Source organism: Lepidothrix coronata, unplaced genomic scaffold (genome assembly GCF_001604755.1).
Source record: "Lepidothrix coronata isolate B3197 unplaced genomic scaffold, Lepidothrix_coronata-1.0 Scaffold1, whole genome shotgun sequence".
NCBI lineage: Eukaryota > Metazoa > Chordata > Aves > Passeriformes > Pipridae > Lepidothrix > Lepidothrix coronata.
Window position 1 is genome coordinate 7,126,014 of NW_016690181.1, and position 22,941 is coordinate 7,148,954.

The 22,941-nt window shown below is 36.5% G+C and overlaps 2 protein-coding genes across 10 annotated transcripts in view; one reads left to right on the plus strand and one right to left on the minus strand.

Moving 5' to 3' along the window:
* Window positions 1–22,941, plus strand: part of LRRC4C (leucine rich repeat containing 4C) — a 496,561-nt gene that overhangs the window by 443,649 nt on the left and 29,971 nt on the right. The gene's annotated exons all lie outside the window — the stretch shown is intronic.
* LOC108493260 lies at window positions 4,835–11,458 on the minus strand (the record flags this gene model as incomplete). Its single annotated transcript, XM_017806454.1, is given in 4 exon segments — window positions 4,835–5,210; window positions 5,212–5,291; window positions 8,454–8,571; window positions 11,415–11,458. Coding segments are annotated over 4 exon segments (618 nt in total), but the record flags the coding sequence as incomplete, so codon positions are not given.

Here is a 22,941-nt window from a genome sequence, read left to right on the forward strand (position 1 = left end):
TAATTCACAGTTTAAATTGTGTTTCATATGAACTGTTCTGGAAATGCCATTTTGACTGAAGGCAAGGGAAAATAAGAGTGCTGTTTTAATATAACTTGAAATCTTGATGGTAAAAGGTAATTTATATTTTCAGTAAAAGGCTTTTATCTTCAGTGGAATCTAATGATAATTGTATTGATCTGACATCAGTACTGAATCTGGCCAGATTCTGCTTCTGGTGGGAACCACAAATATTTCACGTTGTTCCAGCAAATAGAACTCTTTCTGTCCGTTTCTTTGGCTGTTTACAAGTGGTAGCATTTTGCTGGTCTGTTTGATAGATACTTTCTTTTGGTCTATTTTAAGATGAATGGCTTTGAATTTTCAGTCACTGTTCCCCTTTCACTGTATTTATAGTAGAGTCCTAGTAGTCAATGCTGGATTTGGTTTTGTTGCTTGTTTCGTAACAGCCAAGAAACCAGCTGTGTTCCATGATTTATGGGAAAATCCAAACCTTTCAAATTAAGTGAAGGGTATACAGCTTCAGAATTAATTATGTTCTTAAACATAATGAAAATCTCCATTTGAGAATGAGGCGTATCCCAAAGTTTGGAACAGATGAAATGAGCTATTCAACTCAAACCTGAGGTTTCTTTTCACCTAACAACAATTCTGATAGCCATGCTTAGAAGAAAGCTTGTGTTTTGAATGACTATGTGTGCACAACTAGCTCTACATAGCTGGAGATTGATAAGACTACAGTCACAAAGCATGTGCATGCAAAATTGGCAATGCCCATTGCTAGCAGGCAAGACAGCACCAGGAGATCTCTAGGGTTTTTTCTTAGAAGAAATAACCCTTAGGCAGAACCAAAGTCAATAACCCTCAAGAGTCAAATAGAGACAGGAGAACTTAGCAGCAATTCCTTCAATATATCACAAAAAAACTAGACTGTGTTACGACAAGAATAGACCATTGGATCCCTGAAATGGTCTGAGAAATCAAACATGAAAGAGGCAGCCTTCAATGCAGGCAGCCTTCACCTGCATTGCTGAATGCAATTTAAGTTTCTCTCTCCAACACCTGATAACACTGTATATAATACATTTGGTATGTTTTATATTCTTTTTGTTTAAACTTACTATGTGAAATTTTGCCTTCATAAAAACTGATCAAAAAGCTGGTCCTCTTAGTGTGTCAGAACGCCAATGATTCAGTCTTTCTATTTACTTCTTTCTTTTATTCCTCTCAGTAGGTTGGTCTTTGTTCATCTGCCATTTTTTTCTTTTTTTTTTCCTATTATTATTTAATTTCTTTCCAATTATGCTCCTCTTATTACGGTAAATTATGATTTCCCATTTAATTCCTCCAATTGTTATGACAGGTGGCAGAAAACTGATACTGAACAAGAAAAGTTTCTGGTATTTACCCTTTGTAAGACTGGATGTTCAATCACCTTCCTCTGAGTGTTCTGGTCACTGTACTGTTCCAGGATCATGTCCTGCAATTTTTAACATTTCCTTTAGTGGAAATTTTGCTTTGACTACAGTAAAATAAAACTAGGAATAGAAGAGTTGATCTGACCAAATAGTAATTTTTTTTCCTTAATTCCCTTGACATCTTAGGGAATTGCAAATGATGAGTTATTGATTTGGCAACATAAAATTGATAGATAAAAAAAAATCGGCTCCAAACTACTTTAAATTTCTTCTGGCAAAAGAGAACATATTAAAACACGGTAAAGGGAAGGGAAAGAATTTACTCCTAGATACATCAAGCAAGCAGACCAGTTTTTATTGAGGTGACATTTGTATGTCATAGAGGGTGAACTCTCTGTGAAAAGTAAATATACCAGAAATCAGATGCATAACAACTTTTATTTATAGCCAATGTCTGGTATAACATTTATCATGAAGTTATTGAAATCTGTAAGAACTGAAGATTGACCAGTCTGGATTAGGCAATATGATTACTGCAGAAGCAAAATGAATACAGCTTACATATACAAGGTGTCTGACTGCAGCTAGAACTCCCCAGGATGTTTAAACCCCTATCAAATAGCTGAAAATGGAAGTTATTCTTATGGATCCTCATGAAATGAGGGGAAGGGGCTGAATTCATGTCTATGTGGCCTTTGAGCAAGAGCACATTGAAGGAAATTTGCATGAGAGAGTGAATGAAACGTATGTGTAATTAGAACAGTATTTTATAGGGTTTGTTTGGGTTTTATTTTTTTTCTTGCAACGCTCTGTTTGCTTGCATTTTGTAAAACCTTAATTTCAAGTTTTGATAGGTATAACTCTCTTTTGTATTGAAACCTGCCTTGTGTTGGGGAGCAAGATGCATCATGGGGAAACAGTAGGGCTGTCTACAATGCTAGAGGTAAAAAGTCAGAAGAATATGTATGCGAGTAGTGGAAACGGAGCACACCTTGAGACACAAGTGCTGAGAGTGCTTCCTCCTGCTCTGTTAAGCATCATTATGGGAAATGTGAATGCCAAATAACAGCTTTTGGGAAGGAATTCCCTCTGGTAGAACAGTCCTCTGTTCTTCCTGCTTAGAAACAGATGGCAAAGTTAGCCCACATCACCAGGCAGACCTGGATTTTCTGTGCCTCTTTAGGCTGAAGATTACTTTAATCCAGTAAGTCATTGTTCATTTTGGTCATACAGATGTTTGAACTGACTTAAAATGAAATAAAAATTATTTTGGGAGTAATCCCTGCACTTTTTATATAAAGCAAATGAGCAGTAGATGTAAGGCTGATTTTATACAACATGGACCATAATAGCTAACAGAGGTGAACTAAACTGTGAATATATTTCTGATATATTATAGCATTTGTTTATCTTGGCCAAGTAGGCTGTTATATATTGTCATAATATTATTTCCAATAGTTTTCTAACATTTTTATGTTATGGCAATGCCTTTCATAGTTTATGAAAAGAGCTATATGAGCACAGAATAAAAGAGAGCTCTGTATCATTCAGATGCTACAATATCTTCATTTAATCCTCTTGATTTATAGCTATGACTTTTTTCTTTTTTCTGCTGGGCTCATTATAAGAGCCCACAGTCATTCACTCCTTTAATTGCATAAAGTAACACTAAACACAGTGAGCCTCTGATCAATAAGAAAAATACAGTACAACAGAACGAAAATAGCAGCACATTGGCTAATGTATTAAAGAACCAAGCAGCACAGAAGTCCTCAACTTTTCTGAATATTACATGTATAGAAAATGTATTTCTTTAGAAAGATTTCATGTTTAGAAGCTGTAGAAGTGAAATTGAGTAGGTAATTTCTTTATCTTTGCAACTTCTGTTGTTTGATCATTACTCCAATTTTACAAAGACAGAGATGAAGCATTAAGAAAGTTAGGGGGTAGAACCTCTTTCTTACTGTCTTTGATCAGGAAATCTGAGCCATTTTCATCAAAGAAAGCACCACTTAGTCTATTTAAATTCATTATTGCATATCTTTATAGTTCTTTGAGGATTTCAGATAGTAGAATTGAAAATTATCTTAAAATGTCTAAACCGAGAAAAGCTGTCTTAGTCATAGGAGTTACATAGACAGAGGCTGAAATAGTCATCTCTTCAGTCCTTACACTGTCTTAAAAACAAAGCAGCACTTTTTATAGCAAGGGGTTAATAGCTAAAGTAGACAATATTGTCCAGTTGCACAAATATTTCTAGGAATACTAATGTTTTGGTACCATACAGTTTCCTCTAGGCTTTGATTTGTAAGTAAGAGATCTTCCTATTTCTCCTGTCCTGGTCACTTCTAAGTATATATTAAGCATTGCGACTACTTGCTGAGTTCCACAATAATTATTAATGTTGGCAAATATCCACTGGTGGCAAGTCTGCGAGCCACCATAATCCATTCCTTTACTGCAGCTAAAAGTTGTATTTAAAATCACCAATATTAAAAAGAAGTACTCTATATGTAGAAATTGTCACTTGACACTGAATTGCTGATCATTTAAAAATGGAGTTTCAAAAAAAAAATTGAAAAATGAGGCTTGCACACCGAATTGGATTGATTTGTGTTAGTAATAACAAATTCAAGTTGCATATAAACTTTATGCATCCTGGATGGTTGCAGAGTAAAGTCAATGATTATTCATTTGCTTAAATCAAAAGTCTTATTAACATGATTAGCAGCAAAAGGGTAAAAAGTATATCCTGTGTTTAGGAATTTGTGCAAAGCAATAACACCATTGCTGTGCCTCTGCTGTGTCAGAGTCAGAGGACCAGACAGTGCTAGCTAATGAATCTCTTGAACAGTAATTCAAGGTCGAATGATGATGATTTGCATCTTTTCTTAACTCCATGTTTGGGAAATTTGGCTTCCTTGCTATTTTCTTCTGCAATATTCTGAGGGGCTTTTTTTCTTCTGCAATATTCTGAGGGGCTTTTTTTCTTCTTTTTTTCTTCAGACAGAATGCCATCAGAAATGTTTTTCTAATGACCTTTCCACTGTTCCAGTATAACATGCTGGTGAGATTCAAATAACAACTGAGGACTAATAAAAAAATCTGAGTAAACCAAATGTACAACCATTTATGATAGTTTTATTTTTTATCTTTTTATCTCCTATTTTTACTTGATTAAAAACACAATATGAATAATGTTTTAGAAGATGAAAAATGAAATTGGATTTTCATGGGGTTTAATCTGATGTGTGAGAAATATAAAACTAATCTACTTAGGAATGCTTTACTTGAACTTTTTGGCATGCATAGAATCATAGAATCAACTGGGTTGGAAGGGACCTCTGAGATCATCAAGTCCAGACCTTGATCCACTGCAACTGTGGTTACTAGACCGTGGCACTAAGTGCCACATCCAGTCTCATCTTAAAAACCTCCAGGGACAGAGAATCCACCACTTCCCCGGGCAGCCCATTCCAGTGCCTGATTACCCTCTCTGTAAAGAATTTCTTCCTAATATCCAACCTAAACCTCCCCTGGCACAGCTTAAGACCATGCCCTCTTGTCTTACTGATAGTTGCCTGGGAAGAGAGACCAACCCCCACCTGGCTACAACCTCCTTTCGGAGAGTTGTAGAGAGTGATGAGGTCTCCCCTGAGCTTCCTCTTGTCCAGGCTAAACAGCCCCAGCTCCCTCAGACTCTCCTCATAAGACTTGTGCTCAAGTCCCTTCACCAGCCTTGTTGCTTTTCTCTGGACCTGCTCCAGCACCTCAATATCCTTCCTGAACTGAGGGGCCCAGAACTGGACACAGCACTCGAGGTGTGGCCTCACCAGCACTGAGTACACGGGAAGAATCACTTCCCTGATCCTGCTGGCCAGGGAAGACCAGGATGCCATTGGCCTTCTTGGTCACCTGGGCACACTGCTGGCTCATGTTCAGCTTCCTGTCAATCCAAACTCCCAAGTCCCTTTCTGACTGGCTGCTCTTCAGCCACTCTGTGCCCAGCCTGTAGCGCTGCAGGGGGTTGTTGTGGTCTAAGTGCAGGACCCGGCACTTGGCCTTGTGCCACTCATCCTATTGGAATTAGCCTGTCCAGGTCCCTCTGCAGAGCCCTCCTGCCTTCCAGCTGATTGACACTCCCCCCCAATTTAGTGTCATCTGCAAATTTGCTGATGGTGGACTCAATCCACTTATCTAAATCATCAATACAAATATTAAATAGAATTAAGCCCAACACTGATCCCTGGGGGACACCACTAGTGCGCGGCCGCCAACTGGATGCAGCACTGTTCACCACCACTCTCTGGGCCCGGCCATCAGCCAGTTCCTAACCCCTGTCCAAGCCATGAGCTGCCAGCTTTTTCAGGAGTATGCAATGGGAGACGGTGTCAAAGGCTGAAGTCCAGCCTTCAGCTAATCTGCCTGAAGTCCAGGTAGATTACATCCACAGCATCTTCAGTTCCATTTTGCTGAATGTGTTCTTCAGCTCCCTTCATTTATGAGTGTGGAATGTTAGACATTACTTATCTTATTTGCCAAAGTTTCATATTTTTCTGAGCCAAGTGTGAACAGAGGATTTCCTGTAGTAGACTCTAATGTGGAGTTTGATGAGAATTTCAGAATTAAAACTGTAAGCTATGCTGTTTACAGAATAAAATAACAAGGAGTCTTTATTCCATCAAGCTTTGAACTGACTTCCTAAAAAAAGTATTCTAGGTTCTCATAGAATATCACATTATTCATGCCTCTATTTTCAACTTAGTAGTATAATCAAAGAACTTGTAAAAACTAAATTAGGGATCACCCAGATGAGAAAATTTTATTAATATCTTTATAGTGAAGGATAAAGCCTCCATTTTTGGTCTTAGAAGATTTCAGTGTGTTTTCCAGTCATTTTCTACTCTTAATCTCTGAAGTGATCATAGAACAAACAAGAGAAATAGGAAAAAAATAGCATTTTCATAAAACAAAGGACCTCTGTAAATATAACCTGCTTTTAAACCTCTTAATTCTGATGCAAAGATACTCTCTGACTTTCATGAGGGATTTTGGAGCTTTGCCTTTATAACAGGTTGCCTGTCCCTTCAGCTATATGAAGGTATATATACTTGAATTTTTGTTTCTTTCATTTTCATTTTCATACTAGCTTTGACAGAAAATTTTTGAGTGTTGATTAACTTGTATGTATGCATTTTGATGATTTACACATTACCACAGATAAAACATAAGTGTTGTAAACAAGTGAAATGAAAGAGAAGGACTGATTTAGAATGCAGAAGAGCTATTTCTTGGCTATAATAAAGTTTTATTTGGAAAAAAAGAGGTAAATTATGTTGGTTCAGAGGGAGGTTTCAGAGCGTTGATGTATGGTGCTCAGAACCATGCCTGCCACACTGTCATACAAAAGACACCACAGTTATTATCTCCAGTACCTTGCAGATCAAAAGGACAAATTCAGTCTCATTATAATACACTATGTTCTTCACTTGAAGAGGCTCTGTATTCCCTAGTCATGCCTATGAATTTAGTGCAGTTAAGGAATTATATTGAACTGGATATGTAGACAACTGTGTTGACCCTTATACTTCTCTATATATACACCTTTATTGATTATAATGAGCACTAAAAAGAAAGTAAATTTATGAGTTCTGTAAAACCTGTTAATGGTAAATTAATTTGGAACTTAGATTTATTATTTTATTCCCATTTTAATCATATTTTTATGATTTTTATGATTTTTACTGTGTTACTCTTATGAAAATTGCAATACAAATGTGCATGCACAATCTATTAACACCTCTACTTTTTAATTTCTTCATTTTCTTTGAAACCTTACTGAAAAACAAATTTGCCATATTTCTTCACCCCCTTCTTTTCCCCTCTTCCAAAGGAGTGTAGTTCATCTGAAGGATTGCTATGGTAGAAAATTTTTTATATTTCCAGTAAAATGTGGGAGGGATAGAATGGTTATACTGTATACATCTACATAAATATTATTATATTATCCTCAAGTGCACTATCATGTTTTAGTCATTCCTTTCCTTATCTTCACCATCCACTGAGACCATTCATTGCACAGGAAAACTTAAAAAACGAACTGCAGACAAAGAGATTTTGTGATAATTTTTGAATGCTTGTTTTTGCAACTGAAAGAACTGCCTTTTTTTTTTTAGTTAAAACAAATTTTTTGTGTTTCAGATACAATATATTTTTTTTTCTTATTATTACTAGGAATTTTAATATTTTTCAGTGCATACTCAGAAATTCCTGTATAAACAGCCAGAGATCTGTACATGGAGGGGAAGCAGACTATTGAGTTGAGCTCAGCAGTGCATCTGAGAAAGTAGGGTTCATCCCTAAACCTGATTTTTTTCATCTGGCAGTAGGTAGAATAAATCAGTTTCTCTCTGAAAGAAAGAGGGATGCATTTATAATATGACTTTGGTTTGGTTAGGTTTATCTTGGTATTGTTTATATAACTTTAAAAGAAAATTGATTAACTTTCCAATTTTTTCCTCCCACAACTCTGAAGAGATGTTTTTGGTCTCCTTTGATGTACTCTTATTCTGCATTTAATCAATGCCTCTGTATTCGCTTAGTCTTGTAGTTCAATCCTTGCAATCTTCAATAGCCTCATCATATTCAATTCTTTTAAAGACTTCATGAAAACACTGAAAAAATTCTTCTTGGAAACAATTCTGCCATCATCTCATTGATTTTGTTTGCATCAAATCATGATTTTTTTGTTTCTTATGTTGCTGACTCACCCTGTCCTTCTGTACTCCAGATACGTACGGTGGTTTTCACACACCCTCCGTCATTCTGTCTTCCAGATTGGTGTTCTAGTTAGTAATTAGCCTTGTCCTTGTGTCCCCTGTCTCTATTTCCACTCTGTCCTGATAGAGCAGCTCATTTTTCTTAAGTTTATTCTGTCCCTGTTTCTTGCCCTATGACTGTTTATGGGGTTGCATGATGAAAGAGAAAGACCTATTTTAAAAGTATTCTGCCTTTACAGGGAGGTTTGTTATTAACCTGGAAGTTATAACCTGGTTCCTCAGAAATCTCTGCAGTGAGTGGAATTGTACCAGCACAACCAAATGCATGTTCAGGGGATGGAAAAATGCCTGGGGATACAGGAGGCAGGATCTTCCTGAGAAAGACAGTTGCCAAAAGAGTTGTGAAAAAATGGTCTATTTCCTTACCATCTCTCCCCAGATCGTTTACTTTAGTGATTACATTTAGCTAACTTTCTGAAAGGTAAAGGCTGTCTCAGCTCATCTGTTTTGGAGTGATCTCCACCAGTCAGTATTAACAAGTCCCCCCCAGGACAGGAGAGTGAAAAACAACTGTGCTTATTGACTTTCTCATTTTGGAGGAGCTAAACTGTTTCCAGCAATTAAAGGTAATTTGAAGCTTTCTGGGAAGTGTAGAAATTGGAGTTAGTAAAAATAGTGTCTCTTATTCCCCAGCCCTGCAGGAACTGAGCTGTTGGTCACTGATAGCTCTCTTTTTTAACGTTTGTACGACCTCCAAGGGATTTATGACCCACAGTTATAGAAAACAGTACTAATAAGTGCCCTTCTTGGTCTCAGATGCCACCCTTCTGTGCATAAAATGTGTCATCTGCTCTTCTCTTATGACTCTGCTCTCCTTTGGAACACTATCATTCTCAGGAGGAATGAAACATGCAATATTGATATTACCAGGAGATTTATGGCAGGAATGTGAAGCCATGCATAAAGCTTTTTAAGCAGTTCAAGTTAACTAGGCACAAGTAGTTGGAAGCCAAGATCCCATTAGACAGAACCTCATGCAAGGGATGACAAGCAATGACATAAAGATGGCACCTTCTTACGTAGTATTTGCTCTTAGTTTTCTTTGTAGTGTATTTTACTGGCAGAAGCACATGTTTTATACAATTACGTCAAACCACTGTTGCTATAGAAGGAGCTGGCTCCCGTTCCACTGTAAGGACTATGACTTGTTAGGGATTTCATATTTGGTGGGGATGATGTAAGGTGCTGAAAACTTTGGCCTGGGTTTCCAGCCTAGAGTTTGTGATCACATCACTTACAAAGAATGGGTATTCTTCCCCATCAGTGGACAAACAAGACTATAGATTCTCTCTTTTTTTTTCTTTTGTTTGTTTTAGTTTTCTTGGTTTTGTTTGGGGTTTTTTTGATTGTTTGAATGTTTTTTTGGTTGGTTGGTTTTGATTGATTGGTTGACTGGTTTAGTTTTGTTTGGTTTTACTTTTATTACCCATTGAGGCATATAGACCTAAAATGCATGCTTAAATTCTTTCTCAGCATTTCTCTGGAGCTGATTCCAAACTGGCTCCATCTCAAATGTTCTTGCTGTTATTGCTTATCACAGTAAATGATTCCCATCAGAAATTCTAAGCTCTTTCCAGTGCTGCAAGACATCCCTCAATATTCAGAGTGTGGTCTTGGTATGCTGAAATAAAATGAGATATATTCACTAATTTCTTTTTTCAAGTTAATAGCAAGGTAAAATTTGATACTTACATGATATGACTATGATTTGAAATGAGCCATTAAATGGCTGGTTCAGTCATGCAGTATTTGCCTTTACCTTTCTGGAGAATACAAGGGATTTTTCTTCTCTTATGTTTTACTTCCTGATTTCTTTTCTGTCAGTGTGTTGAGTTACATAATATGTTCAAATAACAAATGAATTTGAAAATTTCTGCTACTACAATCCATATGATGTGGAAGGTGTTCAGATATAACTTGGAAGAAACAGGAGAAAACCCCAAGAAAATCAGTCAGAAAGGTTAAACCTTAGACCAAAGTCAACTCCTGTAGGGCATTGTACCACTCCAACACATCCCTGCTGTTTGAACAGCAATTCATTTGCTTTTCCATTAAATATTTGCTTTTTATGAGCCCCAGGGCTTTCACAGAAATTTTGTTGTAGCACTTCAAGTAATAAGACTATCTGATACTGTGAGGGTCTAAGTACTCTCATGCTCAGTTTCAAGTTGTGGGGCTTTTGGGTGACCAGTGCTTTCCAAAATCCAGATCTCTAGCTTAGTGCTGAATCCATAACTTTTTATGTCCGAAGGCCCAGCTATTCGGCATAATGTATATCTAAGAGGAGAAATTGGCTGCATTTTGAAACCAAGATTGTAGAAAATTATTTTTAAATAATCTTCCCATATGCATTTCATTTTCTCTGGTTAAAGTGCCTTTTACACCTGAGCTCATAAAGCACCTGGACATGTACTTAACTGACAAGTGAATGACTAGTGTTGCTTTACTCATGACTCCCACATGCAAAAAGCTGGCCACAGGAAAACTAGAGCCTCTAAAACAAATGATGACAAAATAAGAGGGAATATTAAAAATATAGTGTTTTACCTTTTTCCTTTTGGATGAAACAAGAAAAATGAATATAGAGACTTTGATTTGATGTTGGTGGCTTAACAATAGCTTGTCTTAATGCATGTCTTCAAAACGTGTGTTGTTCTGAAGAGGAACTGTAAAGGTGGTGACGAGAGTTATATGGACAGCAAGCAGCAACTTATCAGTGGTTAATATCTAGAATTCAATAGAATGGAAAAGATGGCGAGTAGAAGAAAACAAGATGAGCTTCTATATGAGCTTCTTAAAAAGCTCTGTGGTAATCAAGTTTTAGAGATTTGGAATTTTAAAATTTTAACTGCTTTCTGAAGTGATATATGTAGTGTGGGAGATGCAATTACATTGCTGCAAGGATAGCTGCAGCAAAAATATATGCTGTGGACAAGTATTTAAAATTACAGTGGTGCATAGAAGAAACCTGACAAGCTGTGAAAATTGTAACTGTATCGCTTCTTACATGATATTCTGGGAACTATGTTAAAAAGAAACAGAACTAATCCTAATAAAACATGACCTATCCACTGTACCAAACTACTATAAACTGAACCTGACTGGCTGCTTCAATGGTGATATTTTTTAATCCAATTTAATGGATTCCAGCACTTACCCGGGCAGCCGTTGAAACCTCCTATTGATTGCAATCTCTGTCATCTTTTCATCTGCCTCTTTTGCATTTCAATTATCATTCCACCTCATTTGCCTCTTCCGATCAGGTGGGTATCTAGAAAATGTCTACCATGAAAATAATCCCAATATTGTATGTGATTTCCTGTACTGATTCTATGCCACCTCCATTTCATATTACGTTCCTGTCTCAGTTAATAACTGAATCACACTTCAGATATAGAACTTGTTCTTTACATTCCATGTTTTCCAGGCTCAGTAAGCTCATTGCTCCTCACTGAGTTTTGATTCTTTACTGCACTTACTTTTAAATCTATGATGGTCAAAACCCTCTTTCATGCATAAAACCTATATTTTTCCTTACTGTATTCCTCATAAAAGAAAGTTGGTCTCAGCTCTTAGTTTTAAAGAGAACCAAGCAGCCCAATTTTTTTTTTTTTACCACTGTTTTGTATTATACGCTCTTGGATATGTCATGTAAGCTGTCCATGCCTAAGTTTAATGGTCTTTAAAATGAATACTACAATACTTAATTCACTGGATTATTGTGATCTAATTAATGAATCCTTTGAAAAATCCTTTGAAGTTCCCATTTGTAAGGTGTTTTATAAATATGCAATAGTCATAGCAATAAATTTATTTTATTTCCCGGGTTTCAGCCCAATATTATATGGATTTGGGAATGCTACTTTGTTTTATTGTCCCCAAACATACTGCTTCATTCTACGGGTTATAACTAAATTCTTTCATATCTCAGTTCCTTCTTTAAGTAATGATTGTTTCCTGTGCATAGATGTATCAAAGAGAATTTTAAAGATCTTTTATTCATTTTCCATATGAACTACTGGAGTCCTTAATTATAAAATAGGCCTCTTGAAAAATGTAGATTATTTTCCTTTCAACCTTGTGTGCAGTTTAGAAGCATGCAGTGAAAATATGTTATTTACAGGTGAGGCATACTTCCTGAACATGTGGAGAATTATTAATACTTTTTGGTACCATGAAATATTCCCACATTACTCCAGGTGGGATCTCTTGAGAGTGGAGTAGAGGGGGAGAATCACCTCTCCTGGCCTGCTGGCCATGCTGCTTTTGATGAAGCCCAGGATGCAGTGGTCTTTCTGGGCTGCAAGCATCCACTGCTGGCTCTTGTTCAGTTTTCATCCACCAGTACACCCAGCCCTTCTCTACAGGGCTGCTCTCAATCCTTTCATCCCTGAGCATGGATTGACACAAGGGGTTCCCCTGACCCAGGTGCAGGAGCTTCCACTTGGCCTTGTTGAACTTCATGTAGTTCACATGGGCCCACTTCTCCAGCAAATTATCCATTTTAATTTCCTTTCTTTATTAAAATTTACTCCAGTTCTGTATGTGACAAGAATCTAGCCTCACAACGTAAGTACATCTCATATATATAAGTGAAAGCATGGCTGTTGTAAGTACTTTTCATTAGAGCTGTAGGAGAGGCAGACAACTGAGACTATAGTTCTCTGCCCAACTACTTCTTAATAATTTCTATTTATCAGTCAAGAAAGGATTAATGAAAATTTACTTATCTATACAAATATAGACATCACCAATTGCTGTGAAGAAGAGGCAGAACCTTTTTAATATACCTGAGAACAATATTCGAGTTATTTGAGTTTAGGGAATAAAATGGGGTAAATATCAATAGACTGTCAAAGAATAACACTTGTAATACTGTAATAAGAATTATTCTGCATATCGTTCATACACCTTTACAAATATTGGAAACACAACAGCTGCAAATTTTAATTATACCCTTGCTGCTCCACTGAGAGTTAACATTTTTAACCCTGCTGTGAACTACAAACTGTCTCCTAATCTTGGGGGGAAAAAAAAAGCAACACAGTCTTTTTTCTCTATTTATATTTAATTTGCAGTAGTCCCTCAGCTAATTTTAAACATTTATTTATGTAACCATATAAGTCAGTGAGATAAATTTATGTCATGATCAAAGTACTTATGAATTCATGAAATCTAAAATTTAGGAATTATTTTATAAAAGATGATAATAAATTTTCAAATCTAACTTTTTATCCTTCAGATATAAAGTTTGAAGTCAGAAATGGCTGCTTGCAGGTGTAATTCAGGTTTTTAAAGGGATATAATTATTTTTGACAAGCAGATCACATGATAATTTCACATATTATTTCCTTTATTCTTAGAGGAATATACGTGATATTAAAGTTTTGAATATTTTTCTCAGTTTCCTGTGATTTGGGAAGAAACCAAAGAATAAACAAGAGATTGATATTATTTTATCAAGGCTTTGATTTCTGAAAGCTTTTTTATAGCAACATTTTAATGAGTGCTGATGTCTGGGCCTAGACAAAAGCATCTGACCCTGGTTAATTCTGTAAAAGCCCATAGAGATTCAGAGACATTAGAGATACTGTAGCTTGAACCTTGATCTTTTGCATTTCTTTCTTCTAACAGCTCTACATTTCACACAAAGGATTTTTTTTTTAAATGGAAAAATACTGTTGAAGAGATGATAGATATTAAAAAATAGAGAACATGAGGAAACACCATGCAAGGGATAGTTTAATTTCTAAGTATTTTTGCTCTATTTTTATTATTCTCTTTAGTTAAATATTAATAGAGTCAGTGCTACTTAACCAAAGTCATTCCTATCATCTCACTAGCCTACATCGAATTAAGAGAGAATGAACTTCAGCTCTTTAAGTGAGCGGGAGATAACAATGCAGCATGACACAGAAATGATTGAATTTGCCAGCAGTGTTTGTGCAATGCTTGCTAATTTACAAGGGCTATTTCAAGTGAGTCAGTGGCTGGGATTCCTTGGGGGTAGTTCTCCTGGGCACTGAAACTGAATCAACGTTTAAATGGTTTTACTTTTAGACTAGCTTAGAAAAATCATGAGTAAATAGATTTTTTCATAATTAATGCAGCATCTGCAAATCATACAAGGATCATTTGCTTTTCAAAAGGAGAGAAAACTGTTCTCGTTTGTTGGGGCATTTTGCACTGTGTGAAAACTGTGAAGTAATGTAAAATGCAGGTTGCTGGACTAAGACAAGTCCAAGTACTCACTGATCTGGATGAATCCACTCCCCCCTTTAGTAGATAATGAATCTGCTATGAAGGAAATAAACTGAGCTGTAAGCCAGAGATATGAATTCTCTCTGTTCTGCCACTGATGTGCCTGCACCAAGGCATCCCACCTTTCCCTGCTTTAGGTCCTCTTTGGCTAGAGACAGGAGAGTTAATGTCCCCTTTCAAAAGAACATCCAAGTAATTAAATCATGATTATATAATGAAATATTCACAATGTGTTATTTCCAACCCTTAAGTTACAGTTCCAAACTATAGGAACTCCAAATGTTATTTTCCTTTGTAACATCCTCAATATGTTTTAAAATATGACTGTTAATGTTTTGCTGGAGTGCCCACATTTCAGTACAATAGCATAAGGGAGATTGCTTTGCTTCTGTGTTTGTACTGTGTATTTGCAAAGGGGAACAGCAGCCTAGACATTTGCCATGTTGGTGCAATAAATACCTGTGCTCACTTCAATGCTGTAAAATCTAATAAAGTAGGAATTTGAGGGCTGGATGTCTCTTTTCATAACAGAAAGGAAGGTGACATTTTGGCAAAGGCATAGAGTGGGAGCAAGAGACAACTCTTCTGTTCCTGCCTTCTTGATGTCATGTATATTAGCGGAAGTCTAGACAAAATCAAATAAAAAATCCTTTTCTAATTAGGCAATGGCTTTTCTTTTGTAAACTATTGACTTCAGTGAAACTGCTCAGGCTTCATCATTGCGGGTTGCTACCTGTGCACCTATACTAATTCTTTTTTTTTAAATCTTTCTCGCTCTATATAAGATAATTTAATTAAACAAATCATCTTGCATCTGTCCTCACTTTTAAGGTCAATTTTGGGGTATAATTCTTACAGCGTTGCCATCATGATTTGGACTTCCATATGCTACTGCAATATATTCAGTAACTGTAATGAATTTATGAAGTACTCGAGGATTTAAACATTTTTCTCTTATAAAACCTCTGGAGGGACAGTTATAAAATGAAATTCTAAAAACATCTAGGGAGATGGTAACCCTAAAATGGCAATCCTTTGTCATCAAAATGAGGAAAATAGATTTTTCTCTTTGGCTTCTTTCTAAAGAACTCCTAAGATTTTCAACATTGCAAAAGGGGTTCCTGGAACAAGCAAAGTTGGTAGCTCCCTAAAGAAACACCTTGGAGAATACAGAAAAACAGTGATACTTCCTCTGTCTCATACATAGCCAAACATTATGAAGTGAAGGCATTGTTCTTGCTAAAGAAATAGTTCAGGTACTATGATATGAAGACTGTTGCTTGACTCTTAAAATTGCTGGTGTTGTCTATTTTACATACCCTTCCAATTCCTTGAATTTTCCTTGGCTTCCGTATTTGTGAAGTAAAGAAAACTTCTTACAGAGTCTTTTGGCTAAATCTGCATAAGGCCTCTCAACTTGTGCCAATTTTAATACTTTAAAACTTTATAGATTTACCAGATGAAGCTCCTTCCCGAAATCTGTGTCCTTGAGTTGTAAATTTTTGGAACAGACAACTTCTGTTTCTGAACTAATGCTTCTTTTTGCTAGACTTATCATACCTAAAGAAAAGCTGCAAGATTTTATTTTTTTTAGGTTTTTTGCACATACTTATTAAGATATGTTTTATTTTTTTTTTTTTGCTTTTAGACAAAGTAATTCGGTTCATTTCCTTGTAAAAATAACTCAAAAGTAAAAGTAAGGAACTGAAAAGACTGCTGGGAATTGAGTAGCATGGATGATTAATGGCCTGCTGCTTCTGAAAACTACAAGTCAGATATGAAATTTCTTTGATAACAAAATTGGAATTTCATATTTTAGTTCATATACCTATTGAAACGTATATTACTGTATGTGCTTTCTTCCTGATGTACAAGTGAACTTTCCATGGAAATTTTTGTTGAATTAAAAGGGTTATGTTGTAATTTCTGTTAATGTAACAGCCTTTGGAGTTTATGAAATGTCACTGAATTTGACAGGAGTCTCAGATCCAGTGGCTGGATATAGCCAAAATGGTTGAGATTCAAATGTCAGTCAAGTTTGGGGAGCTAGTAGTAGACATATTGAACTAATCTCCGAAGGAAGTTGGTTTACAGCCAGCTGATGTTTCCTGTGAGGAACAATTGCCATGTTCGAGAACACAATTAGAAAGGTAGAGCTTCTTAAGTCTGGCTTCACTTCAAAGTCTCCATAAAAACATAGGCTTCAAATTTTTTTATTTTCCTATTCTTACCTCCTATTCTATTCACATTGAAGTGAATTTGATTAGATCTTTACTCTGGAACCTACTTTTATTTATTTAAAGTTTATAAAACCATTTTATCTATTTCATTTCTGTTTTGAGAGGCACAGTGTGAGAACCATCATATTTTGAATTATGGAAATACTTCCATATGAATTACAACTGGAGATCTTTACTGTACCTAGACAAATGACTGCAAATGTCCTCTCTGCAGAAGATGCTTCTCCCTGTTGGAGGTTATCGCTATGTATCTTCGATAGTAGTAAGTAGTTTGAAAATACTCAGCCAATTAGGGGATATGCGGCAACTGTGCATGACCATCATTAGTGGCAAATTTCTTGTATTTTGAAGATGCCGCTCTATAAAATAATAGGGAAGCCTGAAGATGGCTCCAGGGCACTCTACACTGAAGCAATGTACAATTCGTCACTAACCAAGAGTGACACCAGGCAGAGTCATGCCTTAGAGTTTTTATCCACATCATTAAACAACTGGAGTTTTGCCCGCAAGTTAGAGCAGAAGACTGATGCCACAGACTTTGGGTCATACCTGTGCTTCTGATTTTTTCATGGGATTAAACAAATCATCTTATGTCTGTCTTCACTTTTAAGGTCAATTTTGGGGTAAGATTCTTACAGCATTACCATCATGATTTGGACTTCCACATGTTACTGCAATATACTCAGTAACTGTAATTAAAAATAATGAAGTTCACCTTCGCATAAGAGACATTTGAATGTAAAGTATACATTAGCCTTGGTTGAATAGATTAGTCTTCAATAACTAAGATCAAATAGATTAGTCTTCAATAACTAAGATCAATCTATTATTATTCAGATAGACCTAACAATATATTTTATCTGGTTCCAACCCAGGTTATCAATCTAGACTGTTAAATCTTTTTTCAATGGATACAGTTGCTTTGTATAAGTCTTTGTGTTATCATTGGAAAAAGTTCTATTCATGTGGAGAATGCAGTAGTTTCACCCCATCTTCTTTTCTTTTTATACGAGTCATTAACATTATCAGATGTATAGAGGTTAGTCAGCTATTTGTTTGTATTTTCAGAATGGGGCTAGGCCTTAATGGAAAAGAAAATGCTACTGCTTTAGAGTTAAGAGAGAGCATAAGGCAGTTTGTGTTGCAGCTTGTTGCAGCTCATTACTTTTAAACAATAGAAACAAGAGGGTTTTTTATTTAACAATAGAAACATACTATATTTGTATGTCTGGCTTTGACTGTGAAACCATGAAGAAGACCGTTCACTTAGAAAATTCAGCCCAGATTTTACACTGGTCTCAAATGTGCTGAGTCAAGATCGTGGTCAAGTCTTACATATCCAGAGCAACTTAGGATACACAGCCAAGTCTCCCTGCTAGGCTTCTTTGAAAATCTTAGTTTAAATGTAATTAAGTAACATAGTGAGTTCCAGTCACCTTGATGGTTTGAGTTTCACGCACCTAGCTGACAGTTTCACTGTGTTGCTGCATTATGTCTCTACTTTGATTAGGACCACATACATTTAATTAGCAGGTTGTTTGATCAATTAGATAATGAACTCTAAAATCACCCTCTTGCTTATATGTGCTTTGAACAACAATTTTAATCTTAGGTACAGATCCTCTAGAAAGAAAGAGAACAAACCAATATAATTAAGATATGAGCGCATGAAAATGTCTATATGACTCTGGAGCATGAAACTAAAAATACTCTGAACTCTAGAACATAGAAGACACAGAGTTCTATGAATGTAAACTCTCAGATTTTCAACTGAGTTATCATTTGGTTACGTCTATGACGAATAGGCGAAAGATATTTGAAACTGTCTTTGCTCCCACTTCACTGATTTCTCTAGCACCAGATCTAGGCTAATACTAAGCCAAAATTTAAAGTTATTTAGTGCCTATGCAGCACTCTCAGAAAATGCTCCCAAGTCTGTAATGAAAAACAGCACGTAAAAAAACAAAAACAAGAAATAAACCACAAAAAAACCCGAACAACCCAAAAACAATCCTCATGACCGCTTACTAGAAAACACTTACTAGCAAAATTCTGACACATTGAGGTGAAAATAAGTGGAAGTTCCTCTTCAACCAATCAGAAAAATGAATTCTAGGAAAATAAAAAAATAGTGAGCTGTTTTGAGGGTCTGGCTTATCTCCCTGCTTTTAGGTTTTACTCTGCTTCTGTATTTGTATTCTGCAATTTCAGCTTAGGCATCTAGAAGATGTTCTCCTATATTAAATCTTGGGGTTATAAGTAAAGAATTAGTTGATGCAAAAGAAGTTGCAGTGACCATTAACATGTCAATTTTTTAATAGCTACAGTAGCTATATCAAGGATTCAAACACTGATCGAATTCCCTTCTGACATCAAAACTTTGGCCATATACACAAATAACGAAGAAAGCAAGCATTTTTTCAGCTGTTCAAAGTAATTTAAGAGGTAGAAACTTAGTCTAGAAGGTGTGGCAATGAGAAACAAGAATTTGTATGCGTGCATACCAAGCAGAGTTGTATATGAGTGCCCATGTTTGAATATATATGTCTATAGCACTCATGTCAAATATTTCTGTTCATTGCGTTTTCCTGTCATGAAGGTTAACTTTGAAACGTGCTTTGCAGGAAGAGGAATAAACTGTTTTCTAGTTGTCTTATTTTACATTGGCAGTATGTAAACTGTTCCAAAAACAGGAAAATAAATTATTTCTGCATTATGTCTGCATTAGCGGTGAATAGTGTGGAATCCTACTATTACTTAGGTATTTGTACTATGGTAGTGCAAGGTGTCTGTTAGAGTGCCAGTGGGCATATTTGATAGAGTTTTTATTTCAGGATTCTAGACCATCTGTAGAATTGTTTATTATTTTGTTATGTTATTGGAAAACATCTCCACCGACTCAACAACCTTATGCACCACTTGAATTAAGAGAGATTTCTTGAAGTTTGGGTTTGTTGTTTGCTTTGGGGGGGGTTTTAACTATTAGATTTGATAAACAGAAATTATTAATGTAACTGTCTGTGTAACTATCTGGAACCAGCAAAATTAAAATATCCCACTCGGTATGCAGATACCAATCCAATTAGGACAGAGTTAATTATGTTCTCTTAGCTCCACCACCATCAATGTTCAGTATTTAAGAGTTTGTCTTGAACATTACTCATGCTTTGTGGGATGGATTCTCATTTTCTTTTTTGTGCTTTATTCAATCACTTTTTTTCATATTTAACTCACAAATTCTTTTAGAAAAACAAAGAAACCTCTTCATGTCTAACAAAGTCAGTTTTGTGTTTGTTCTTTCCATTTTCTTTTCATATCAATGTGCTATCATTTGTGCTGTCAATGTGCTATCATAATTTTTTTCATTTCACTTGGAAGTGTCTCACTTAGGACAATTAGTCCTTTGGAAGATCTGGTCAACATATTCCCTATAATGTATGATATTGCTAATGTTTCTCGTCCCTACAACCTAACAGGAACATAAGAATGGTCTTTTTAAGAAAACCATGGATCCATAGACTTCAATATCTTTTTACTACAGTAGCAGAGAGTAGATATATAGGAAAGAATATAGGAAAAGAACGAAAGCATAATAATAATAATGCATTTATTTACATTCTAGTATTTTCAACTTAAGACTTCATTGGGATGTTATTTTTGTGATACTCTTGATAATTTTTCATTCTGCTAGATTGTCTCCTCAGTTTTTGATACAAGGTTACCCAGGTAACTGCTTTTATCATGATGAATGGTTCAGCATAAGGATGGTGATACTGGTTCAGATATTCTTTTTTTCTAGAAGGAATTATATGAACACAACAAAGAACTAGAGCTTGTCAACTGTTTATGCTTCTTCTGTAGCTAGGTTCAGTCTCTGACTGTTTTCAGTTCAGATGAATTTCTGAGCCTGAAGTAGATTTATATTTAATACATCTTATTGGTTTACTCTTCCTAATACTTGTCTAGCATCCATTTGTATAACCATGTGCTTTCTGAAAAAGTATTTACTTTTGTGTCCTGATACCCACACTTTTTACTTTCTAATGTTTGTGTAGATAGATACACCAAAATCTGATCAATTCCTATTCATTATTTCTATAACGTGGTTTTTTATAGACTTCCATTATTTTGCCCTCCTTTGTCTCTTTTACAGAATTCTAGTCCATTTTGCCATGTCTCACATAGAATCTGTTCCATGTCTTTCATCACCTCAAAAACTGTTCTTTAAACTTTCTTCAGTTCCACTATATCCTATTTAAAATGTGGCACAGTTCTAGATAGCAGGACTGTCACAAAATCACAAAATGGGTAAAGTTGGAAGGGACTTAAACTCTGCCAGAGAAGGTTTAGGTTGGATATTAGGAAGAAATTCTTTACAGAGAGGGTAATCAGACATTGAAATGGGCTGCCCATGGAAGTGGTGGATTCTCCGTCCCTGGAGGTTTTTAAGATGAGACTGGATGTGGCACTCAGTGCCATGGTCTAGTAACCGCGGCGGTGTTGGATCAAGGGTTGGACTCGACGATCTCGGAGGTCCTTTCGAACCCGGCTGATTCTATGATTCTATGATTCTATGACCACAGTGTGTCATCTGGTCTAACCTTCCTGCTCAAGCAGGGTCATCCTAGAGCACATTCCATAAGATTCCAGTGCTTGGTCAACCACACAGTAAAGAAGTTCTTCCTCATATTCATGTGGAACTTCCTGTACATCAGTTTCTGCCTGTTGCCTCTTGTCTTACTGCTTGGCACCACTGAGAAGACCCTGGATCCATCCTCTTGACACTGCCCCTACAGATACTTATAGGCATTGATGAGGTCCCATCTCATCTGTCCTCCAAGCTAAACAGGCCCAGCTTCCCCAGCCTGTTCTTGTAAGAGATGTTTAAGTGTCCTAATCATCTTTGTCTCTCTCTGCTGGACCTGCTCCAGGAGCTCTATATTTTTCTGGTACTGGAGAGCCCAGAACTGGACACAACATTCCAGATATGGCCTTACCAGGCTGAGCAGAGGGGCAGGATCACCTCCCTCAACCTGCTGGCAATGCTTTTCCTAAGGCACCCCAGGATCCTGTTGGCTTTCTGGGTCACAAGGCACCCTGCTGGCCATTGCTGGTGCCTGGGGTTATTTTTCCCCAGGTGCAGGACCCTGCATTTGCCTTTGTTGAATTTCAGAAGGTCCCTCTCTGCCCATCTCTCCAACCTGTCAAGGTCCTTCTAAATGGCAGCACAGCTCTCTGGGTTATCAGTCACTCCTCCCGGCTTTGTGTTGTCAGTACACTTGCTGAGGAGGCATCTGCCCTCTCATCCAAGTCATTAATGGATAAGTTAAACAAGACTGGTGCCAGTATTGAACCTTGGGGACACCCCTAGTGATAGGCCTTAAACTAGACCCTCTGTCACTGATCAAAACCCTCTGAGCTATGCTGTTCAGCCAGTTCCCAATCCATCTCACCGTTTACACTTCCTCAGTTTGCCTCTGAGGATGTTGTGAGAGACAATGTTGAAAGCCTTGCTGAAGTCAAGCATTTCAAGAGGGAATGGTAATGCTTTTATTTTCTATTATTTCCCTAATAATTCCTGATGTTAATATGCTTTTTTGACTGCTATAAAACTGTTTGTGTAGAGTTATTCATTATTCCATCACAATGCTCCTCTACACAGCTTTTTCCCAGCATTACAGAATGCATTTTTCTCCATTATCCTTGCCATCCTGCTGACCATCCCATTCTTCCTACATGTGCTTATCCCTTTATGCAGTAAAACTTTATGGATGATGAAAATCATTACTGCACAAATAAATAATAAAAGAAAAAAAATATGAATTGCAAAATGAGCTTCACAAATTCTATGTGACCTAGGAAATCTGAGATTTCAAGCAAACTGGAGTGAGGGGGAAAAAAAGTTTCCTGAGCTGCTGAGGAAACTGCACTCCTTACATTAACCTAGGTATGAAGATGGGCAATAAGAATCTCTTGGAAAATTAGCTTAAGCCAGACTAAGAGAGATTCAAAGGGACATAATCCAGGACCATCAGGTCCTTCGCTCTGCAGCAGGCAGAAAGATCGTCTCAGATAATGCTTCTAAATAGGGCTGACACACTTTCTGAGCTTCTCACTCCAATGAAAGCTCTGATAAATTTGTCTTATTGCCAAGGATTTTGTGAAAAAAATAACATCTTGTAA